Source organism: Mchenga conophoros, linkage group LG2, assembly GCF_057382185.1.
Source record: "Mchenga conophoros isolate Kocher_MC1m ecotype Shallow Benthic linkage group LG2, M_conophoros_male_GT1.1, whole genome shotgun sequence".
NCBI lineage: Eukaryota > Metazoa > Chordata > Actinopteri > Cichliformes > Cichlidae > Mchenga > Mchenga conophoros.
The window spans coordinates 10,131,985-10,150,861 of NC_140527.1; the positions used below are offsets into that span (position 1 = coordinate 10,131,985).

Below are 18,877 nucleotides of genomic sequence, written 5' to 3' on the forward strand. Positions count from 1 at the left end.
GTTCAGTTTTTGCTCACAAGGTGTCTGTCTTTCTTTACAATCCTGCATGTTGAATCTTTCAAGTATTTTTTCCACATATTGTTTTTGTGACATTTTTACACAGTTATCACTCTGGTCAAAATCTATACCAATGAAATGTCTCAGTTTACCCAAATCCTTCATTTTGAATTTTGCTGCAAGCATTTTCTTCACAACAGTTAGTTCACTTTCATCACTAGCAGCAATGATCAGGTCATCTACCCATACAATCAGAATCACCTTCTTATTTTCTGTCATTTTTGTGTAAACACAATGGTCAGCGGGGTTTTGCACAAAGTTGTTCTCACTCAGATATTCATGCAACAACTTGTTCCAATTCCGGCCTGATTGTTTTAGCCCATATAGCGACTTTTTCAACTTGCACACCAGTTTTTCATTTGTGTCGGATTTTACCTCATAACCCTCAGGTTGTTCCATGAATACCTCACAATCTATTGGTGCATGAAGATAGGCAGCTTTAACATCCATCTGGTGTAAAAGCATGTTTTCTTGTGCTGCCTTTTGCATCAACACTCTGATACTAGTCAGGTTAGCAGTAGGGGAAAATGTTTCTTCATAATCCACACCTATCCTCTGACTATATCCTTTAGCAACATAACGTGCCTTGTACTTCTCAGATCCATCAACATTGTTTTTGACTGCGTACACCCATCTACCCCCCACTGTCTTCTTACCCTCAGGCAAAGTGGTTAAGGTAAATGTGTCATTTTCTCTTAGTGATTGCATCTCTTCATCCATTGCACTGACCCATTTCTCTGAGTTAGATGAAGTTATTGCTTCCTTGAATGTTTGGGGAATGTTACACATTGCTCTGTAACAATAATCCATGTTTGTAAGTACTTGATCACAATCCTCCTTATCAGTAACATATTCACTTAAATACCCAGGCCTCTTTCTCACTCTGGAAGGATACCTTGCAGCCTCGCAGTCGAGTTCATTCTCCTGTGACTGGCTGCTCATCTCAGACATGCTTACTGGGATCTGTTCCTGAGTATCTGTGTGTTCTGTACTCACATCAGTCTGTTCTCTGGTCTTGGTGAACCTGTTTGGTGTCTCAAAGTCACCCTCATCATCTGGCACCTTGTCAGTCTGTGTTTGTCTCTCTACTCTTGTTTTAGTCTCAAACTTCACCAGTCTATGCTTCTGTACTTTCCCACTGCCCGGGTAGTAGACCATATAAGCTGGACTGTTCTTGTCATATCCAACAAAAATTCCTTTCTCACACCTTGAGTCTAGTTTTCTCTTGTTCTGCCTGTAGGCATAACACACTGACCCAAATGTCTGCATCCTGGAAAGGTTTGGCCTTCTTCCTGTCAGCATTAAATATGGTGTCTGTTCTGTGCGTCTGTTAAAACATCTATTCCTCACTACAGCTGCTGTTTGCACTGCGTAAGTCCACAACTCTTTAGGTAACTGTTTCTCTATTAACATACACCTGGCCATATCAAAAAGAGTACGCCAATTGCGTTCTGCAGTACCATTTTGGTGTGGTGAGTATGGTGCTGAGGTCTCATGCCTGATTCCATTTTTGCTAAGGAGTGCCTGATACTCATTTCCCATAAACTCTGTTCCATTGTCAGACCTGATACATTTAACTTGCCCATACGGGGCTGTATCAGCCAAAAACTTCTGTGTTGCTTTTGCTGTGTCACTCTTATTTTTCAGAAAATACACAAACACTGCACTGGAATAGTCATCAGTGAATGATAGTGCAAATCTATATCCATCTCTGGACTCTGAGTCTACTGGACCAGCTAGATCTGTGTGTACCAGCTCTAAGGCGGTTTTGGCTCGTGCATCAGGGTCCCTGTTTCTAGTTTGAACAAACTTTCCCTGTGTGCACACTTCACAATGCAATACAGATTTGTCTGTTTTTCCTTTGATTGCCATACCATCAACAACCCCCTGTAATTTCTGAATGTCATCATAATTACAGTGACCAAGAATTTCATGCCATGTTTGCATGTCATAGCAACCCTTACACTAGAACAACATGAAAGCATGGATCCATCCTCCCTCACATTCACAATTCAGGCTGCTGGTGTAATCATGCGGGGGATATTTTCCTGGTACACTTTGGGACCTTTAAATGCTACAGTCTGAGTATTGTTATGACCACAGTGTACCCTCTTCTGATGGCTGAAAGTAAAAGGGGGTCCAGTACCGGTTCCGGTACCAGGCCTACTGACAATTTAACATAATGTAAAATGGTAACATCGTAAACATAATGTTACAATTTAACACAATGTAAAATGGTAACATTGTAAACAGAATGTTACCATTTAACATAATGTAAAATGGTAACATTGTAAACAGAATGTTACCATTTAACATAATGTAAAATGGTAACATTGTAAACAGAATGTTACCATTTAACACAATGTAAAATGGTAACATTGTAAACAGAATGTTACCATTTAACACAATGTAAAATGGTAACATTGTAAACAGAATGTTACCATTTAACATAATGTAAAATGGTAACATTGTAAACAGAATGTTACCATTTAACATAATGTAAAATGGTAACATTGTAAACAGAATGTTACCATTTAACACAATGTAAAATGGTAACATTGTAAACAGAATGTTACCATTTAACACAATGTGAAATGGTAACATTGTAAACAGAATGTTACCATTTAACATAATGTAAAATGGTAACATTGTAAACAGAATGTTACCATTTAACATAATGTGAAATGGTAACATTGTAAACAGAATGTTACCATTTAACATAATGTGAAATGGTAACATTGTAAACAGAATGTTGCCATTTAACATTATGTTAAATATAACTAACGGATTTACTTTACCAAATGGACCATCCCGGCCTTGCTGTATTGGTCTATTTGATTCACCTTTGTTTTTATTGTTTATTTTATTTTCACTTGCTACACATAGGACAGACATGACTGAGGGAAAGAAAGGGGAGAAAGAAAGAGGGAAAGAAAAACAGCAGGGAAGAGGAATGGTGATAAAGGGCAAAAAACAAAAACCAACAAAACAAACAGATAAAAAATATATATATCAGTCACTTCAACTCAAAGAAGTCCAGACGCTTTTCTTTCCAAGCTCCTTTGACTGACTGTTAGGACAACTTATTTATTGCAAGCATGCAGTACAAGAATAACTCGATGTTTCTGACTTTGCATTACGAATTGTTTACCCACTGACAAACATTTCAAATGAAATTAAATTAAAAAACAATTTGTGGTAACCTGATTTTAATTCAAAAAGAATCATTAACAACACTTCTTGTAATGGTGTCAAAATCAGCCCAACTTTTACTTTCAAATGCAAAAAGTAAAAGAAAATGAGCCAACATACTGGACACATATAATTGTCAATATAATTGTTTATAAACAATTATACTGTCATCATTGTTACAGATATGGAAACTTTATTAACAATTTGTCCAAGTAAAAAAATGCCCTGCTAATTGTTGGGGATTTCTCTCCTCTAGCCCTTTCCTTTAAGCTCTTCTTTACATCCCCCCACCCCCACCTTTTCTTTTTTCTTAATAATATAACAATAAAAACAATTGGCTGCATTTTAAATGTGTCAGATCAATGTCTTTATTCAAGAATACAAGAAATGGTAATAGCTGCATGTGTGTTTGTGTGTGTGCATAATATGCATACTTTACTTGTTGGATCCAAATCCCACAAGGAATCAAATAAAACAAGAAGACAAACAAAAACAAAACAAAAATATATTTCTCTCCCTTCCCAGGTCAGGTTCACAAAAGCATTGCAGCTCTTTATTCCTCTTGTACAGCTCCAGAGTCTGTCAGCCAAAAAGAAACTACTGAGGTTCCAACACCCAGTGTTTCTGTAAACACAGATGAAAATGAACAGTCATCCACATCTAAAAGATTTGTAGATTCGAGGGACCGGTATAATACATCTAGTACATCTTTGTTTAAACCTCAGAACACAAAAAGGGAACAAACCATTGTATACAGATTTAAAAGTGCGCAAAGCAACGAACAGTCACCCTCTGAAACAGCTGAGGTTATCACAACCATTGTTTCTGTAAATACACAGGAACAGTCACCCACCTCAAAAAGATTAGTATATTCAAGGGACCAGTGTATCTACTCTGGTCAAAAGAATCCATGCTTCGTACTGATGTCCACAATTCTTTTTTATTCCTCTCACAATCATGGAGCACCGTGAAAACTAGAAACGAGTAAAATAATATCAATAGCACATATGACATCCATCTCAGCCACTTATTTCTTTTCACAAGGTGCACAAGTGCTTAACAAATAACAGCATAATGTTTTTACCGTGTACGCCTTGTAAAAACAGTAGTAGAAAAGTTGTAGATTCGTGCTCTTGTGGGGGAGACGTATGTTATCCACCACCTCGATAGCTAGCCGAGAGTTCGAGGGTCACTAGAGCCGCCGAGAACGCATGAACTACTTACGGTAGGACGCTTTGCCAAAGTAAGACGTTTTGTCAGAACACCGAGTCCTCAGGAGGATGCAGCCCATGAATTTGGACACGATCTCAGATGCACTTCTGGTGTTGTCATGGCAACCCACACAAACATTTCAGCGTCAGCTACAATGAGGCGGAGCCCTTACTGGGACACTGAGCTCAGGTAGAGTGAAAGACAACATTTTTCCACATCCAAAACAGCAGCGCTGTTCCTGTGACCTCTAGTAAAGCCTCTACTTGGGAAAAGGGAGTCTTTCATCAAAGCATCCTGCAGAAGTTGAATAAAAATATGCAAATGTTTAAATGATGCAACTTAATGAAGGCTGACAGCAGTTGTACTATTTTACATTGCAGCGAACAGGGGTGACCATTAGTTTCAACGTTTTTACAGCATTTTTCACATTGAAAGTGAAATAATATAAATAATGTCTCAATTAAATTGCGTTAATATTTAAAAATACAAAAACTACAGCTTTGTTCACAAGCCAATAAAAATGTACTTGGGCCAGTGGTAAATGAAAATAACACTTATTCAGCACCTGGTTGTTGCGGCTGCATCAGGACACCAGATGTTCAGCCTCCATCCTGTAGGCAGACTTATCCCCGTCTGAGAGGAGTCCAATAATGGTGGTGTCATCTGCAAGCTTAATTAATTTGACAGACTGGTGGTTGGAGGTGCGGCAGTTGGTGTACAGGGAGAAGGGCATAGAAGAAAGAACACAGCCCTGAGGGGAGCTCGTGCTGATGGTCCGGGAGTCCAAGACATTCTTCCCCAGCCTCACTGGTTGCTTCCTGTCCGTCAGGAAGTCAGTGATCCACCGGCAGATGGGATCAGGCACATTCATCTGGGAAAGCAATCCTTGAAGAAGGTCTGAAAGGATGGTGTTGAAGGTAGAGCTGAAGTCCACAAACAGGATCCTAGCATAGATTCTGCAGGACAAAGTGTAGGGCCATGTTGATGGCATCGTCTACAGACCTGTTGGCTCTGTATGCAAACTGCAGGGGGTCCAGGAGGGGGGCCGTGAGGGTCTTAAGATAGGAGAGAACCAGGCGCTCAAAAGACTTCCTGACCAGATGTCAGAGCCACAGGTCTGTAGTCTTTTCGTCCAGTGATCTTTGGCTTCTTGAAAGCTATATATGATATAAAAATTATATAAAAACTGTTAATCAGCAAAAGAAATGATATCATAGTTCTTATAAAGAAAGCCTCTATCAATCAAACACCAGCAGTGTAGCAATGTTGTTCACTTACACTGTATATAAAACACTGATTTTGGCTACATCCAGTTTTTACTGTATTATAAACATTTTTTACCATGAAGAGTAAAGTGTTTGGCATTTTTGTCATTGTTATTGAGCTCAGAGATCAGGCCCAGCCCAGTATCTACCTGGTTATGAGCAAGGAGCTGGAGGTGATAACTCAACAATAACCAGGCCGTGCATGCATGGATGGATGCATGGATGGATCAGTTTGTAGGCTGTGTGTGGTCAGCAGCAGGCTGCTGGGTGTGGACCAAGAGGGAAAGCCCAGCATGTGAAACCCATCAGCAGAAGGCCAGAATAAAGGTGCACAGACAAACGCAGCCCAGACACTCAGGCAGGACGAGTAAAATAAATGGCAGCAAACACAGTATGATGTGGTAAAATGTGCTTTCTTTCACAAACAGATAGCACAAACAAGAATCACAAGAATCTCCTTTGTGGTTCTTGTTTTTCTTTTGAGTACATTAATAAAAAGTTGAAATAAAGTGGCAATAAAATTCATGCACTGAAGACCACACGAAACCCTAATTCACCCTACTACCTGTTGCCTTCACATTCCATTTGCATCCCTTGTCCACAGAATCAAAAATGACCCTTCTTCGCTAAAGATCGAACATAAAGCAATTGCATTTTAAATGGAAGCCCATTTTGCATTAAGAAACACTATCAGCAATCAGAAATTGTGTATATCAGAGTTCTCTGTTTTTACTGTCCTGAAAACTGCATTAATTCAGTGGATGCGGTTAGGTTCAAAACAACGTAATATAAGAGGGCAACCAATTCAATCTAAGAGGGATCCAATTTTTATCCATTCATGTACCAGCTACTGGCTTTTTGCTGTTATGTTCTCATATCGCGTGAGAGTTTATTTGCCAGGTGTCAGAAGTCTAATAATGAATAAAGTTCAGGATATGCTTAAAAACTCACCTCAGTATAGCCGTCATCAGAAGGAAGTGCGCTTCACTGACTCATCAACTTGTCTCAGGCTTTCCACAAAGTTTCACAGTTGACCTTAAAGTAAGATGCTGCAAGCTTACCTTGCAGTGTATTACTTTTTAAGGTCTAAAGACCTTAAAGTGCGCTATAGATTGAAGTGATTTGAACTGACAACAGGGCTAATTCAGCACTTCAAGTTAACATCAATAAAAGTTTTTAAATTTATTCTGATTTCCGTTTGTTTTCATTGCCTGTGCTATCTGTTATTTAGTTCAAATTGTGGGTAGATAATGCTGTGCTGTCATGTGACCTGTTCTCTCATGTGTGCCTTTCTCTTGTTTTGTATGTATTTCTCGTTTGTTATTTATTCCTATTTTATTCCTGCAATTGGTATGGAATTCATTTTTTTAAAAAATTGATCAGTGTTTTGAAATTAGATGTGATGAACATGTGACCTTAATTTACAAAATCAACATCATGTTGGATTCAATGAGACATGAAACTAGTGCATGAAACAGGTCTCAGTAAATGTTCTCATAGACTGCAATACACTGCCCCCTGCTGGTCATTATAAAGTCTGCAGATGTCATTTGACATGAATGTCATATTTGTGAAACAAAATAAAGGACTCTGTAAAATAAATGAAAATCAAATATTTATATACAGAATATTTATGTACAAATGCTGAAAAAGACATTTGAACAAGATGCACACCCAGTAAAATTAAAAAAAAAAAAGAAAAGTCAGTTTTATCATGTGACTATCATGCTGTCATTTCCGCACAATGCACTTTACACCAGATCAAAATAAAACATTGTGAGGTCGTTCTAACCGGAAGCCCAGAGAGCTTCGACAATGCAGCACAATGCCCTGAAGCATCAGCATCAAAATATACTTCAAGTACCAAAAAGTACTCATTGTGCAGAATGCCCTATTTTTGAATAGCTGGACATTTAATTACTTTATCACCAGCTGTGACTACAGCTGATAATCAACCATGTTTCATAGGGATGTGACTACATTTAGAAATGTCACGCATTTTTAGGTATAAAGCAAAAGATGCAATGAAATAAATAAGCTATCACATATTAATCCAAATGAATTCACTGAAATACATCTGCACATTTCTGCAGCCTGACTTATTACACACGTGAACACAGTACACATTTGTTTACTGCAAGCTTGTTTCAGAGATGTGATGCAGTTAAATCTGTATGCGTCTGTTTCCTTGTAGTGTTAGTAGAGATGGTGAACCTGACACAATCCTGTGTTTGGTGTGAAGGAAACCAGTTAACAGCCGGTTTAGTGAAATTCTCTTGAACTCATGGAAAACTCATCGTCGTCTCGAAGTGAGCAGCTGAAGCGTCCCGTGTGATCAGAGGTCCTCGTCGTCCTCGCTCACCATGACGTCGAGCTCTTTTTCTTTCCGTACGACGCTCTCTGTGATGAACTCCTTGTGCTGCTCCTCCAGCTCACGCAGCTCCGCCTGCAGGCGCTCCAGGTGGAGCACTCGCCGGTTCCTCAGCAGCCGGCTGGGGAGTGGGTTCATGTCGTTGAAGGCGATGCTGGTCAGCTTCCTGCATGGACACACGCAGGTGGAAAGGACTCGATCACCAACACAGAGGAACTGGAAACTGATCAGCTTGAGTGTTTCTGTTTTATGCTGCTTGATACTTCAGGTACTGCAGTTTGAGCAGGAAATACTGGACTGACTGGACCACATGTATCCGAGAGCTGCAGATACTTAAAAATCTTTAAATCGTTGTTACTGTGATCAGGGAAATTTAAACTTCTCACAAAATTTCAGTAAAAAGGGTTTGAAGCTCAAAGATTCAACAGCTACATCCGCTACACTTCTGAGAGTGTAACAGCTCGTAGATTAAGGCGGGTGGAGGCGAGTGCGTACCTGGCATTGGAGACGGTCTTTGTGAAGAAGCGTAGGTACTGGTAGATCTCCACGCTGTCGTGAATCTTCAGGATGTCGTCCTCTTTGTATTTGAACAGAGCCAGAGTGTATCTGAAGATCACCTGCAGCACAGACACGCATTTCATAACAGGACACTCACGCCACACAATTAATTGGAAACTTTGAGGAGGTGAGTCATAAAATTACTCTTTCAGTTGTGGTGCAGTTGGGCCCTTTACTCATTACAGCTCTGATCGATTTCCAATAAGCCACTTGGTTCCTCAGTTGCCAGATAATATTAACTTACTTGGTAGTTGAGCTTTAAGTTTAAATTAAACTTTTGGGTTGGATCTACGTGGCTGAAGCTGTTGTCAGCATTTATCCCTGTGTGGTATATATTTCTGTGTCTGAACTGTGATTTTATTTCCTGAGACAAACGATGTAAAAGCTGTGCTGCATTTGTCACATTGCAGAAACAAGCCCAAAGCCATTGTCCCGCTCATCGTCTGGATTTACGCTGCTTGTGGTAGACTGTGAGGTCGTTACTAGAATGATCTGCTTTCCCACTCCTATTTCATGTCACATGACAGTTCTCCATGCTTAGTAAACAATGTCTTATTACTCCTAAAATGTAAATAAAGACATCTAAAGGTGAAAACAAAATCATTTTTGTTTCCATGGACACTACTGTGGTGCATTCAAGTGTTGTCTGCATTTCTGTCATGGTGTGTTCGGGTGTATGGTACCTTGGTACCCTCATACAGGAAGGCGTCCCACAGAGGCATCAGGATGTCGCTGGGCAGACTCTCCACAAAAACCACCAGGAACCAGTTGAAGGTGACCAGAGAGACGTCAATGTTGTGATCCTCAAAGTGAGATGCCAGGCGAGGAAGCTTCTCCGCCATGAAGTCCTTCAGCACGCGCTGGTCCGCCTGAGCACAAAGACTCACAGAGATCAGCCTCACTGATCACTAAAACAGATCACAGCAGGCAAGCAGGTGAGTGTGTCTGCTGACCTGAGAGGCCACCAGATTCTTGGTGTAGTAGTCCTGAGGCATGATGGCTTCCACCACTGCCACCAGACACCAGAAGGCGTCTTCGTCACTTTGGAGGACCAGCAGAGCGAGGGCCGCTAACCTGTGGACATTGATGGAAGGTGAGGTTCTGCCTGGAAGGCGGGTCCACATAAGAACTCAGATATAAAATTTATACTTTTGTTCTGACCTGTTGAGTACCTGGCAGTAGCCAATGGCAGGGTTATGCCCGGAGAAGGCCAGAAGGATGCGGCGGAGCTGCTGGAGGGCAGGGCTGGAGGGCGGGGCTGGACGGCGAGGAGAATGCTGATTGGTCGTCAGGGTTCGGTGAAGGTCCAGCTGGACCTGCCTGGAGGCAGGATTAGGAGCTGTCCGACTCTTCTCACACAGCTGGAAACAGAACAGGATTACTGAGTGCTCGCCAGCATTCCCAACAGGAAGAAGGAGGAGCCACCTGTGCTCAGGTGCAGATAAAGCACTCTCTCTCTCTACAGCTGTACCTGCTGATAGCGTTGCGTGTGGCACTCTTGGCTTGTCAAAGTTCTGGCTCGGACCAAACAGCGCCACACTCTCTGCCGATACTCCCGAGGGACGCCTTCACGCACCAGAATTTTGAGCTCAGGTGAGATGATGAAGTCATCGTCGGACCTGCCTGCAAGGTACTGAGCCCAGCGGCTCAGCAGGGAGTGCTCCAGACCCTCCTACAGAGACAATGATGTATGATATAAAAAGAGGATAACCATTATCTGTTAAGCATTATGTTACAATTTAACATAATGTAAAATTGTAACATTGTAAACATAATGTTACAATTTTACATTATGTTACAGTTTAACATCATATAAAATTGTAACATTATGTTTACAATGTTACAATTTACAAATTGTAACATTGTAAACATAATGTTACAATTTTACATTATGTTACAGTTTAACATCATATAAAATTGTAACATTATGTTTACAATGTTACAATTTACAAATTGTAACATTGTAAACATAATGTTACAATTTTACATTATGTAACAATTTAACATAATGTAAAATTGTAACATTGTAAACATAATGTTACAATTTTACATTATGTTACAGTTTAACATCATATAAAATTGTAACATTATGTTTACAATGTTACAATTTACAAATTGTAACATTGTAAACATGATGTTACAATTTTACATGATGTTAAATTGTAGCTGTTAAGGGTGGTGAGTTAGCGAACCTAGACGCGGACTTCTCGTTTAAGTTGAACAGTGTCTTTATTTACAGTGAAGCCAAAATCAATCCACAGTTATCCACAGTGCAAGTCCCTTCAGTGCTCCTCTCCCCGTCTCCCCTCGTGTGTCCACAAAACTCCCTAGAATCAGTGAAGTGTCCCCTTCCGTCTCTCCGTCTCGATCGCGTCCAGGCTTATTAGGCAGCTCAGAGTGGCAGCACTTACGGGTCGGAGGTAACAATCGCAGCGGAGAAAAAGCGGAGCGAGAGAGGAGAACAAAAAAACACACACACACAGGTCGACCGGTCGGGGCACCGTCCGACTCTGACAGTAACATAATGTAAAATTGTATTATGTTTACAATGTTACAATCCCTACCCTCACCTATGGCCACGAGCTGTGGATAGTGACCGAAAGAACGAGATCGCGTATACAAGCGGCAGAAATGAGCTTCCTCCGAAGGGTGGCTGGCCTCTCCCTTAGAGATAGGGTGAGAAGTTCGGCCGTCCGGGAGGGGCTCAGAGTAGAGCAGCTGCTGCTCCACATCGAAAGGAGCCAGCTGAGGTGGTTCGGGCATCTGACAAGGATGCCCCCTGGGCGCCTCCTGGGTGAGGTGTTCCAGGCATGTCCCACCGGGAGCAGGCCCCGGGGCAGACCCAGGACACGCTGGAGAGATTATATCTCTCGGCTGGCCTGGGAACGCCTTGGGACGCTTGAGCGGTCAGCAAAAGTCGACTTCCCCCATCACCCACTCATTCACAAAATTTCCCTCGGGCCGTGAACAGGTGATATAGCAATCACTATTACTGACACCACGTGACCCAAAGCTACGCCTATCCACAACATTCCGGCCCCTAATTATTACATTTTTACAGTAATAATTACACATCCAACACCATAACTCACAACACACACTTCATCATATCACAGACACCCAGTGAGACAACATAACATACTCAAAAGTCCACCAAAGTTATTTTCTCATGTCTTCTCTTCTTTTCTTCTGTCTGCACATGGTCAGTCAGTCATAGGCCAGAGGTTACCAGCACTTAGCCTAAATATAGTCAGTCTGATGTACATCTCATAACATTAAAGTCAATTCAAAGTTAGTTATGTCACACTGTGTCAAAAATGTCATAGTCATGGGTCAGAGGCCTCCTGAAGAAGGCATATCTTTGTGATGGGTCTGCACACATGGCTGGTTGGGGTCTTAATCCAGACCTGACGCACAAGCCCCCTTTCATCTGGTGCAGCTCCGGTGACTCTCCCAATGAGCAAAGAACCACGAGGTGCAGAATCATCCACTATAAGGACCACATCTCCAGGAACAAAGTTACGTTTAATCCTTCCCCATTTCTGGCGCTCTAATTCTGTGACTGGGACTCTCTTTGCATATCCTCTAGATATAAGATCTGTCATGAAGGCAGTGTAGTCTTTATGAAAGTCTTTATCTCTGATGAACCTTTTCTTCAAACCTAAGGCTCGTTGCTCAATTGCACAGTTGTCAGGCATTCTTATGTCTCGGTCTTTTAGTGGCAGGGCAATGCTGTAGTGCCAATCCCCCAAAGTCACCATCTTGCTGGCCAATTCCAGGAACTTCAAGTCTTCCTTTGACAGCCCCATCTGTTCATCATTGCTGCTCTCAGGAAAATCCATCTTGAACTGCTGTTTCCATAGCTTGTCCAGTGTGACAGCAGAAACTCTGTTGGCGGTAACTGTTGCCAAACATCCTGGCCTTCCACAGCATTCTCGATTAAGTGGCCCATTCACAGTCCAGCCGAGCACAGTCCTAATGGCAAAGGGTCCATCACCTACACTCCGGATGACCTCCAAAGGTTCTAGAGCTCTGGGCATATTCATGCCAATCAAAAGCTCAACATTGGCCTTAATTTCTGGCAAATGAACATGCTTCAAATGTGGCCAGTCAACCAGGTCCTGTTGATTTGGGATGTTACCAATATCTACAGGCATTTTATGCTGAGTGAAGAGGTTAGGCATATCACAGTACATGTCACTGTCCAATCCAGCAACTTCAAGTTCAGGTACAATGAAACTGTCCACCACTTTCTCCTGTCCCATGGTGCGCAGGAGAATCTTTGTCCTCCTCCCAGCAATATTCAGCTTGTCCATAAGACCCGCTGTACAAAAGGATGCTGAACTCCCTTGGTCCAGAAAGGCATACGTTTCCACTATTCTTTGACCTCTCTTTGATTTTACTTTAACTGGCACAATGGCAAGCTTACAGTCCTGTTCACCGGCCCCAGTAAGACCACTAGTCTGGATCGTAACAGGAATGTTATCTGCCTCATTATTAGGTTTGATTTCATGTACAGTGTAGTGTAAGCATTAAAAGATCATAAAAGGAAACACTAACATTTATGTGAAACTAATTGTAATAAAAAAAATGAACAGGTGCTTTATAGATTTAAAAGAAAGAATCTGAAAACAACACTTTTTTGGTCTGAGTGATCAAAGTAGAAAACAGAACTGATGTTCAAGAACAAACCATAGCTGCACTAATATTACACATCTCCATTGTTGTGGTGAACAGACATGTTGCTTTTAAAACCACATGCAGTGTGTGACCGTGACTGTTCACTGAGACCATGAACGCCACTTCGCTGAAGCCTTCGCCTTCTTCTTCTTCTTCTAAATTGGAAGCAGAAGGAGCACGAGCTGCTTTGATCTACTGAAAGGAAAAAGCAGAATATCTGAGTTGAAACCAGTCAGCTGAAACCAGTAAGACAGGAACAAATTCAATGCAGTGTCTCAGGTGGCTTAGCCTGTTACAACTGTTGATACAAGCTAAATACAGTTAACACACAGTGTCAGGGAGCTCCAGTGTGGGAACTAGTGGCTTTAGGTTTGTAGTCATTTAACTTTCATCCCTTCATTCATTTAATTCAGGAGGAAGAAATGTCAGGTGGGTGCAGGCTGGTTACATGCATTTGGTCCCATGCTGTCTTTAACTTGGTTCACTTTATGGCTGGGCTGTATGTGGGCTTATATCATGTTACTTGGGCAGGAGTTCCTGTCCCCTGTTAGACTTAGAAAGTTTCTCCATAAGTAGAGCTTCTAACTCTTCTAGCACATCTGTGGCTGACAGTTTTTTGGTGGCTCTTTTTACCCCACACTGGCTGTGAGTGTGTAAATAGCCCCACTAGTTATTTTGGGTTGCAGTTAACTTGGGAGGAAGAGGTAGGTCTGCCATGACTAGATGAATAACAATTATCTGGGATACATAAATTTCATAATGCATGCATGTATCTCTATAAACCTGCCTGAGGGCTGCCATTTTTTACATTCAGTTATTTCTTTGTTGAATCTAAATAATGAATGTGTTACAGTTAAACTGACACTGATCAGTGTAAATGGCTCATTGGGACACAGAAACCTTTAAATTAAACCCTATCACCTGATATCGAGTGTCAAACAATATCAAAGCTGTAAAAGCTGTTTACAGTCAGAATTTATAAAACTATGATTGTAAATAAATTCAAACAAGTGAGCTTTTCTCTTTGTGCTGAATATCAACACTGTGATTTCTTAGACTGTAAGCTTTACTTTAGCACAACCAGTTGTAGAAGCTGCCACTCCAAATGTCTTTTGATAACAAGAAAAAAATACCTTTTCAGTCCACGGCCTGAAGTTCTTCTCTGACATCTTCTGCCATCGGCTTTGTCTGCTGGTTTGAAGACAATAAACCACAAAAAGATGATTTAGTCACTTTGTCTGCGTCATGCAGCTCGAATGTGTCGTGTAACGATGTTGAATAGCTGTCGTTATCCCTCTGCTGTGTCAGTAGGATTGTACTGTACAGCATCTCATTGATATGTGAGGAATGCTAATGTAACACGATAACAGACTTACATCATTAAAACATAAAGGGCAGGAGATATTTAGATATTTTTATATTTATATTACATTTTATAGCTGACGGATATTACTAAATAGATAGAATTTACTAAATAGCTGGATGAACATGAAAAATATGACTATAATAACAAATGACCATGAGAGCCAGTAGAATTAATTCAACTGGACACTCAAAAGACGTCCTTAAATGCTCTTTAAGTGGCGGAACAGATGAACAAACAGTTAATCGCTTACTTGAGATGAAATCTGCTCAGCTACTTTGAAAACAGCTTCTAACTGGTTCATCCTTTAACAGGATGACTGCTCAGGGGTAAGGCCATCATGCAGTCCAGCAACCTTTATGGTTCTGCTTTGATTCACCAGGAACTATTAGGGAAACCTTCCAGCGCCTCCTGTGAAAGACACAGGCATAAACACACAAACATTTATTAACATGTTCCACAGTGTTCCAGTTTGATTTTCTCATCCTGTGGACAACAACGTACATGGATGCAGGTTTATTGTTAACTTTTGTAAGGTTTATTTAGTGAACATATCCAGCTGCAGCTCCACTGTGATCCTGAACTGGATAAGCACTTAAGAAAATGTGTCAATAAATGGACATACATCAACTTACTATATTTATCCAAACAGACGGGACCAATAATGCTTCACTGAGTTAGAGACTTTAATGTCTCTTCTATGTAAGAATGTCTCGTGCTGATATACCTGCAAACTTGACAACAAAGGTTTTTCAGACTGCATGTAGCTCTATGTCAGCTCACACATTTACATTTATGTCACACTTATTTCTGCTTTCCCATTTTATAATTATTACTTACATTTTGATTAGATACCTTGAGTTTGTAAATGATCAGATTACATAATTGGAATAAAATGTATCCAATTCAAGGTTGCGGGAGGATGAAGCCTATCCCAGCTGATACAGGACAAAGACAGGCTGCCAGTTTATCGCAGGGCTAACACAATATGTGTAACAGAAAATCCACTTAAATGTTTGATATTTCTTATAATAATCATAATTATGACTATTATTTAAAGGTTTCTTTATAAATACATTTTGATTTTTTATAACCTCTAAAATATAAACCTGAGCTGTTTCAGATTCTGACCTCTGACCTCACTGCAGCTCCCTCTTGGAAGTATGTCTGCTTCTTGTCCCCAGTGTTGACCACCTGCCCTTGATATCACGTACTGTACCTGAGGAACAAAAAAGGACAAACACTTGCCTTCATTTAAGAAGTACATTCATACAGAGGTAATCTATGGAAACACACTAGTTCAACCTTTGGGAGAAATCAGTTCCTGTGAAACATTTCTGTAAATTAACATCATATGGAGAATGAATGAAATGAGTTCTTCCGGTGACTCAGCAGTCAAACACTGACAAATGAAATCTAGTTAAACTATTAAGCATATTTGCTCTTCTGAAATCTGTGTTAAACAACAACAAACATAAATTAGTAACAAAAATACAGCTGAGTAGATATTACAAACCACCAGCAGCCATAATGCTAAATTTTAATCTTCAAATGTTTCTGAGCCGTCTTCAACCTGCTTTTAACACATTAAAGTCCCACAGTCAATGCAGCCTGACTCAATCCTAGATGTTCAGCACACAGAGGTACCGTTTGAAGTTTAGTGTTAACCTGAGTCACTGATCATTTGCAGTATTACAGAGTCTGGCAGTCTTTGCATGATGTCCACGTCACTATAAGCTTCTAGCTGACTCTCAGGTGTGCCAGCAGGAAAGAGTAATAATAATCTGCATCCTGAGGTTTGTCATGCAGGATTAAATTTACAGTGGCTTTGTTCACACAGCTAGGATTGTATTTTACACTGACCCTGGGTCAGTATAAGTATCATACAGTTTAAACGAAGCACTGAAACTTGCACATATTTATTACAGATGCACTGAAGCTAATCGAGATATTTGCTGTCAACCTGTGGCTGCGATTAATCACTTTACTGAAAACTTTATTAACTAGTAACTTCATCAGTCATGACAGAAGCTAATATTTCTGTGCTAACATCGTTTAACCAGTAACAGCTTTCCTCCAATATAAGCTAACGTTTACACCGTAACTTTAAGCTAGCACCATAAAGACGGTAAAACACGTAATAATATCTACAAATGCATCTTAAAGCTCTTATATTAGCACTCGGTGTATTACTAACATAACCACATTAACATTACTGACACTCGCTGACTTTTAATAGTCATTCTATAAATGCTGTCCGTTTAAATGGTCCTGTACCTGTACACACTGCATATCCACCGGATTCCAGCCAGAGTGGATTCTGGAGTCTTCCACGCTCCTGTTAGTGATCCTCCATCTGGATGGATGAGAACAACCTTCTGAACAATCTAGCAGGTCTCCTTGGGGGGCACGTCTCCCCACCCCCCAAGCGAGGGCCGTGGCACTGAAACTGCCAGCTGAGAGAAGGCTTGAAAAAAAAGGACATTTATCATTTCTTCTTCAGCCAGCTTTTTTTCTCATCGTTTTTCCAAAGTACACATTAAGCTTCTTCTGCAATAACACACTAATTACACATGGAAACCTACCTACTTCTTTCTTCATCACAAACAATTACACTTTCTGTAAAGTGCTTTCAATAAAACAGAAAAGAAAAGTGTGTTTTGTTTTGTTTTTTTTATTCAAGATCTGTTCACATGTACTTAGCAAAGGTGAGTACACAGCATGAGGAAAGCCAAAAGCAAAGAGAGCGTATGAAGGTAATATTGAAGTAGGCTTCGTTTTGAAGTGGTGAAAGGCAAAGGCATGAGTGTAAGGTAATAAGGGGTAATGAGAGAGATGAAGAGCGGGCGGAGGACTTGGCTCAAGCAGGAAAAAGCAAAAAGGAAATGCGAGCGCGTTTCCCCGCCCCCCGCGCAGGGCCGTGGCAGTGAGTTCGTGGGGGGTTCGAACTGGCGGAGTTCTGTAGCAGAGTCCCCGCCACATGTCATAAGCCAAACGACCGGCCGAGGGAATACTTAAAAAAAAGGACATTTATCTTTTCTTCTTCGGCCACCTTTTTTTCCCATTGTTTTTGCAAACTACACATTAAGCTTCTTCTGCAATAACACACTAATTACACATGGAAACCTACCTACTTCTTTCTTCATCACAAACAATTACACTTTCTGTAAAGTGCTTTCAATAAAACACAAAACAAAAGTAGCTTTTCTTTTCTTTTCTTTTCTTTTCTTTTTTTTATTCAACATCTCTTGATTGTGATTTTCGGGTAATAAAAGCTAATAAGAGAGATGTAGAGCGGGCGGAGGACTTGGCGAGAGCAGGAAAAAGCAAAAAGGAAACGCCAGTGCACGTCTCCCCGCCCACCAAGCGAGGGCCGTGGCACTGAAACGGCTGGCCAGAGAAGGCTTGAAAAAAAAAGGACATTTATCTTTTCTTCTTCAGCCAGCTTTTTCCCCCATCGGTTTTCCAAAGTACACATTAAGCTTCTTCTGCAGCATTATCACACACTAATTACACATGGAAACCTACCTACTTCTTTCTTCATTACAAACAATTACACTTTCTGTAAAGTGCTTTCAATAAAACAGAAAAGAAAAGTGTGTTTTGTTTTGTTTTTTTTATTCAAGATCTGTTCACATGTACTTAGCAAAGGTGAGTACACAGCGTGTTGGGTCTGGGCCTCTTTGCTTAGGCTGCTGCCCCCGCGACCCGGCCTCGGATAAAGCGGATGAAGATGCATGGATAGATGGACTGATGTTCCAATTGTAACATTATGTTTACAATGTTACAATTTCACATTATGTTAAATTGCAACATAATGTAAAATTGTAACGTTAAGTTTACAATGTTACGATTTTACATCATGTTACAATTTAATATAATGTAAAATCATAACATTAAGTTTACAATGTTACAATTGTAAATATAATTTACCCAATTAATTCTGTCATAACAGAAGTATGACTTCTCTGTGTTATTAATCCGTATTAATATTGTAGGGATATTAATATCCCTACAATATTAAGCATCAGACTTTATCAAATTTTCTAAAAACTTTTTTTGTTGGATAGTGTAGCGCAGCTGGATAGTGTAGTGGTAATACTACACATCTTTGGAGTCGCACGTTCGATTCCCACCCAGTATCCAGTAAGGGTCCTGGCTAGACCCCTCATGCTAACC

General features: G+C 40.6%; 2 protein-coding genes across 4 annotated transcripts; both read right to left on the reverse strand.

Moving 5' to 3' along the window:
• Positions 1-8,061: 8,061 nt before the first annotated feature.
• Positions 8,062-9,779, reverse strand: LOC146581706 (TBC1 domain family member 2A-like). Its single transcript, XM_085247193.1, has 4 exons — positions 9,609-9,779; positions 9,339-9,524; positions 8,593-8,714; positions 8,062-8,263 (listed from the first exon to the last, which is right to left on the reverse strand). Exons 1-4 carry the CDS (start codon positions 9,777-9,779, stop codon positions 8,062-8,064), a joined length of 681 nt encoding a protein of 226 aa, XP_085103319.1.
• Positions 9,780-10,867: 1,088 nt separating this feature from the next.
• Positions 10,868-17,118, reverse strand: LOC146581707 (uncharacterized). Of its 3 annotated transcripts, none has more exons than XM_085285958.1 (5): positions 16,976-17,118; positions 15,830-15,917; positions 14,952-15,109; positions 14,469-14,523; positions 10,868-13,530 (listed from the first exon to the last, which is right to left on the reverse strand). In XM_085285958.1, exon 5 carries the CDS (start codon positions 12,969-12,971, stop codon positions 11,982-11,984), a length of 990 nt encoding a protein of 329 aa, XP_085142084.1. In that variant the 5' UTR covers positions 12,972-13,530; positions 14,469-14,523; positions 14,952-15,109; positions 15,830-15,917; positions 16,976-17,118; the 3' UTR covers positions 10,868-11,981. The 3 variants fall into 3 exon arrangements, with proteins under 3 accessions (XP_085142084.1, XP_085142093.1, XP_085142076.1); XM_085285967.1 differs by having other exon boundaries at positions 10,868-13,527; positions 14,469-14,526; XM_085285950.1 differs by having other exon boundaries at positions 14,469-14,526.
• Between the last annotated feature and the right edge of the window lie 1,759 nt (positions 17,119-18,877).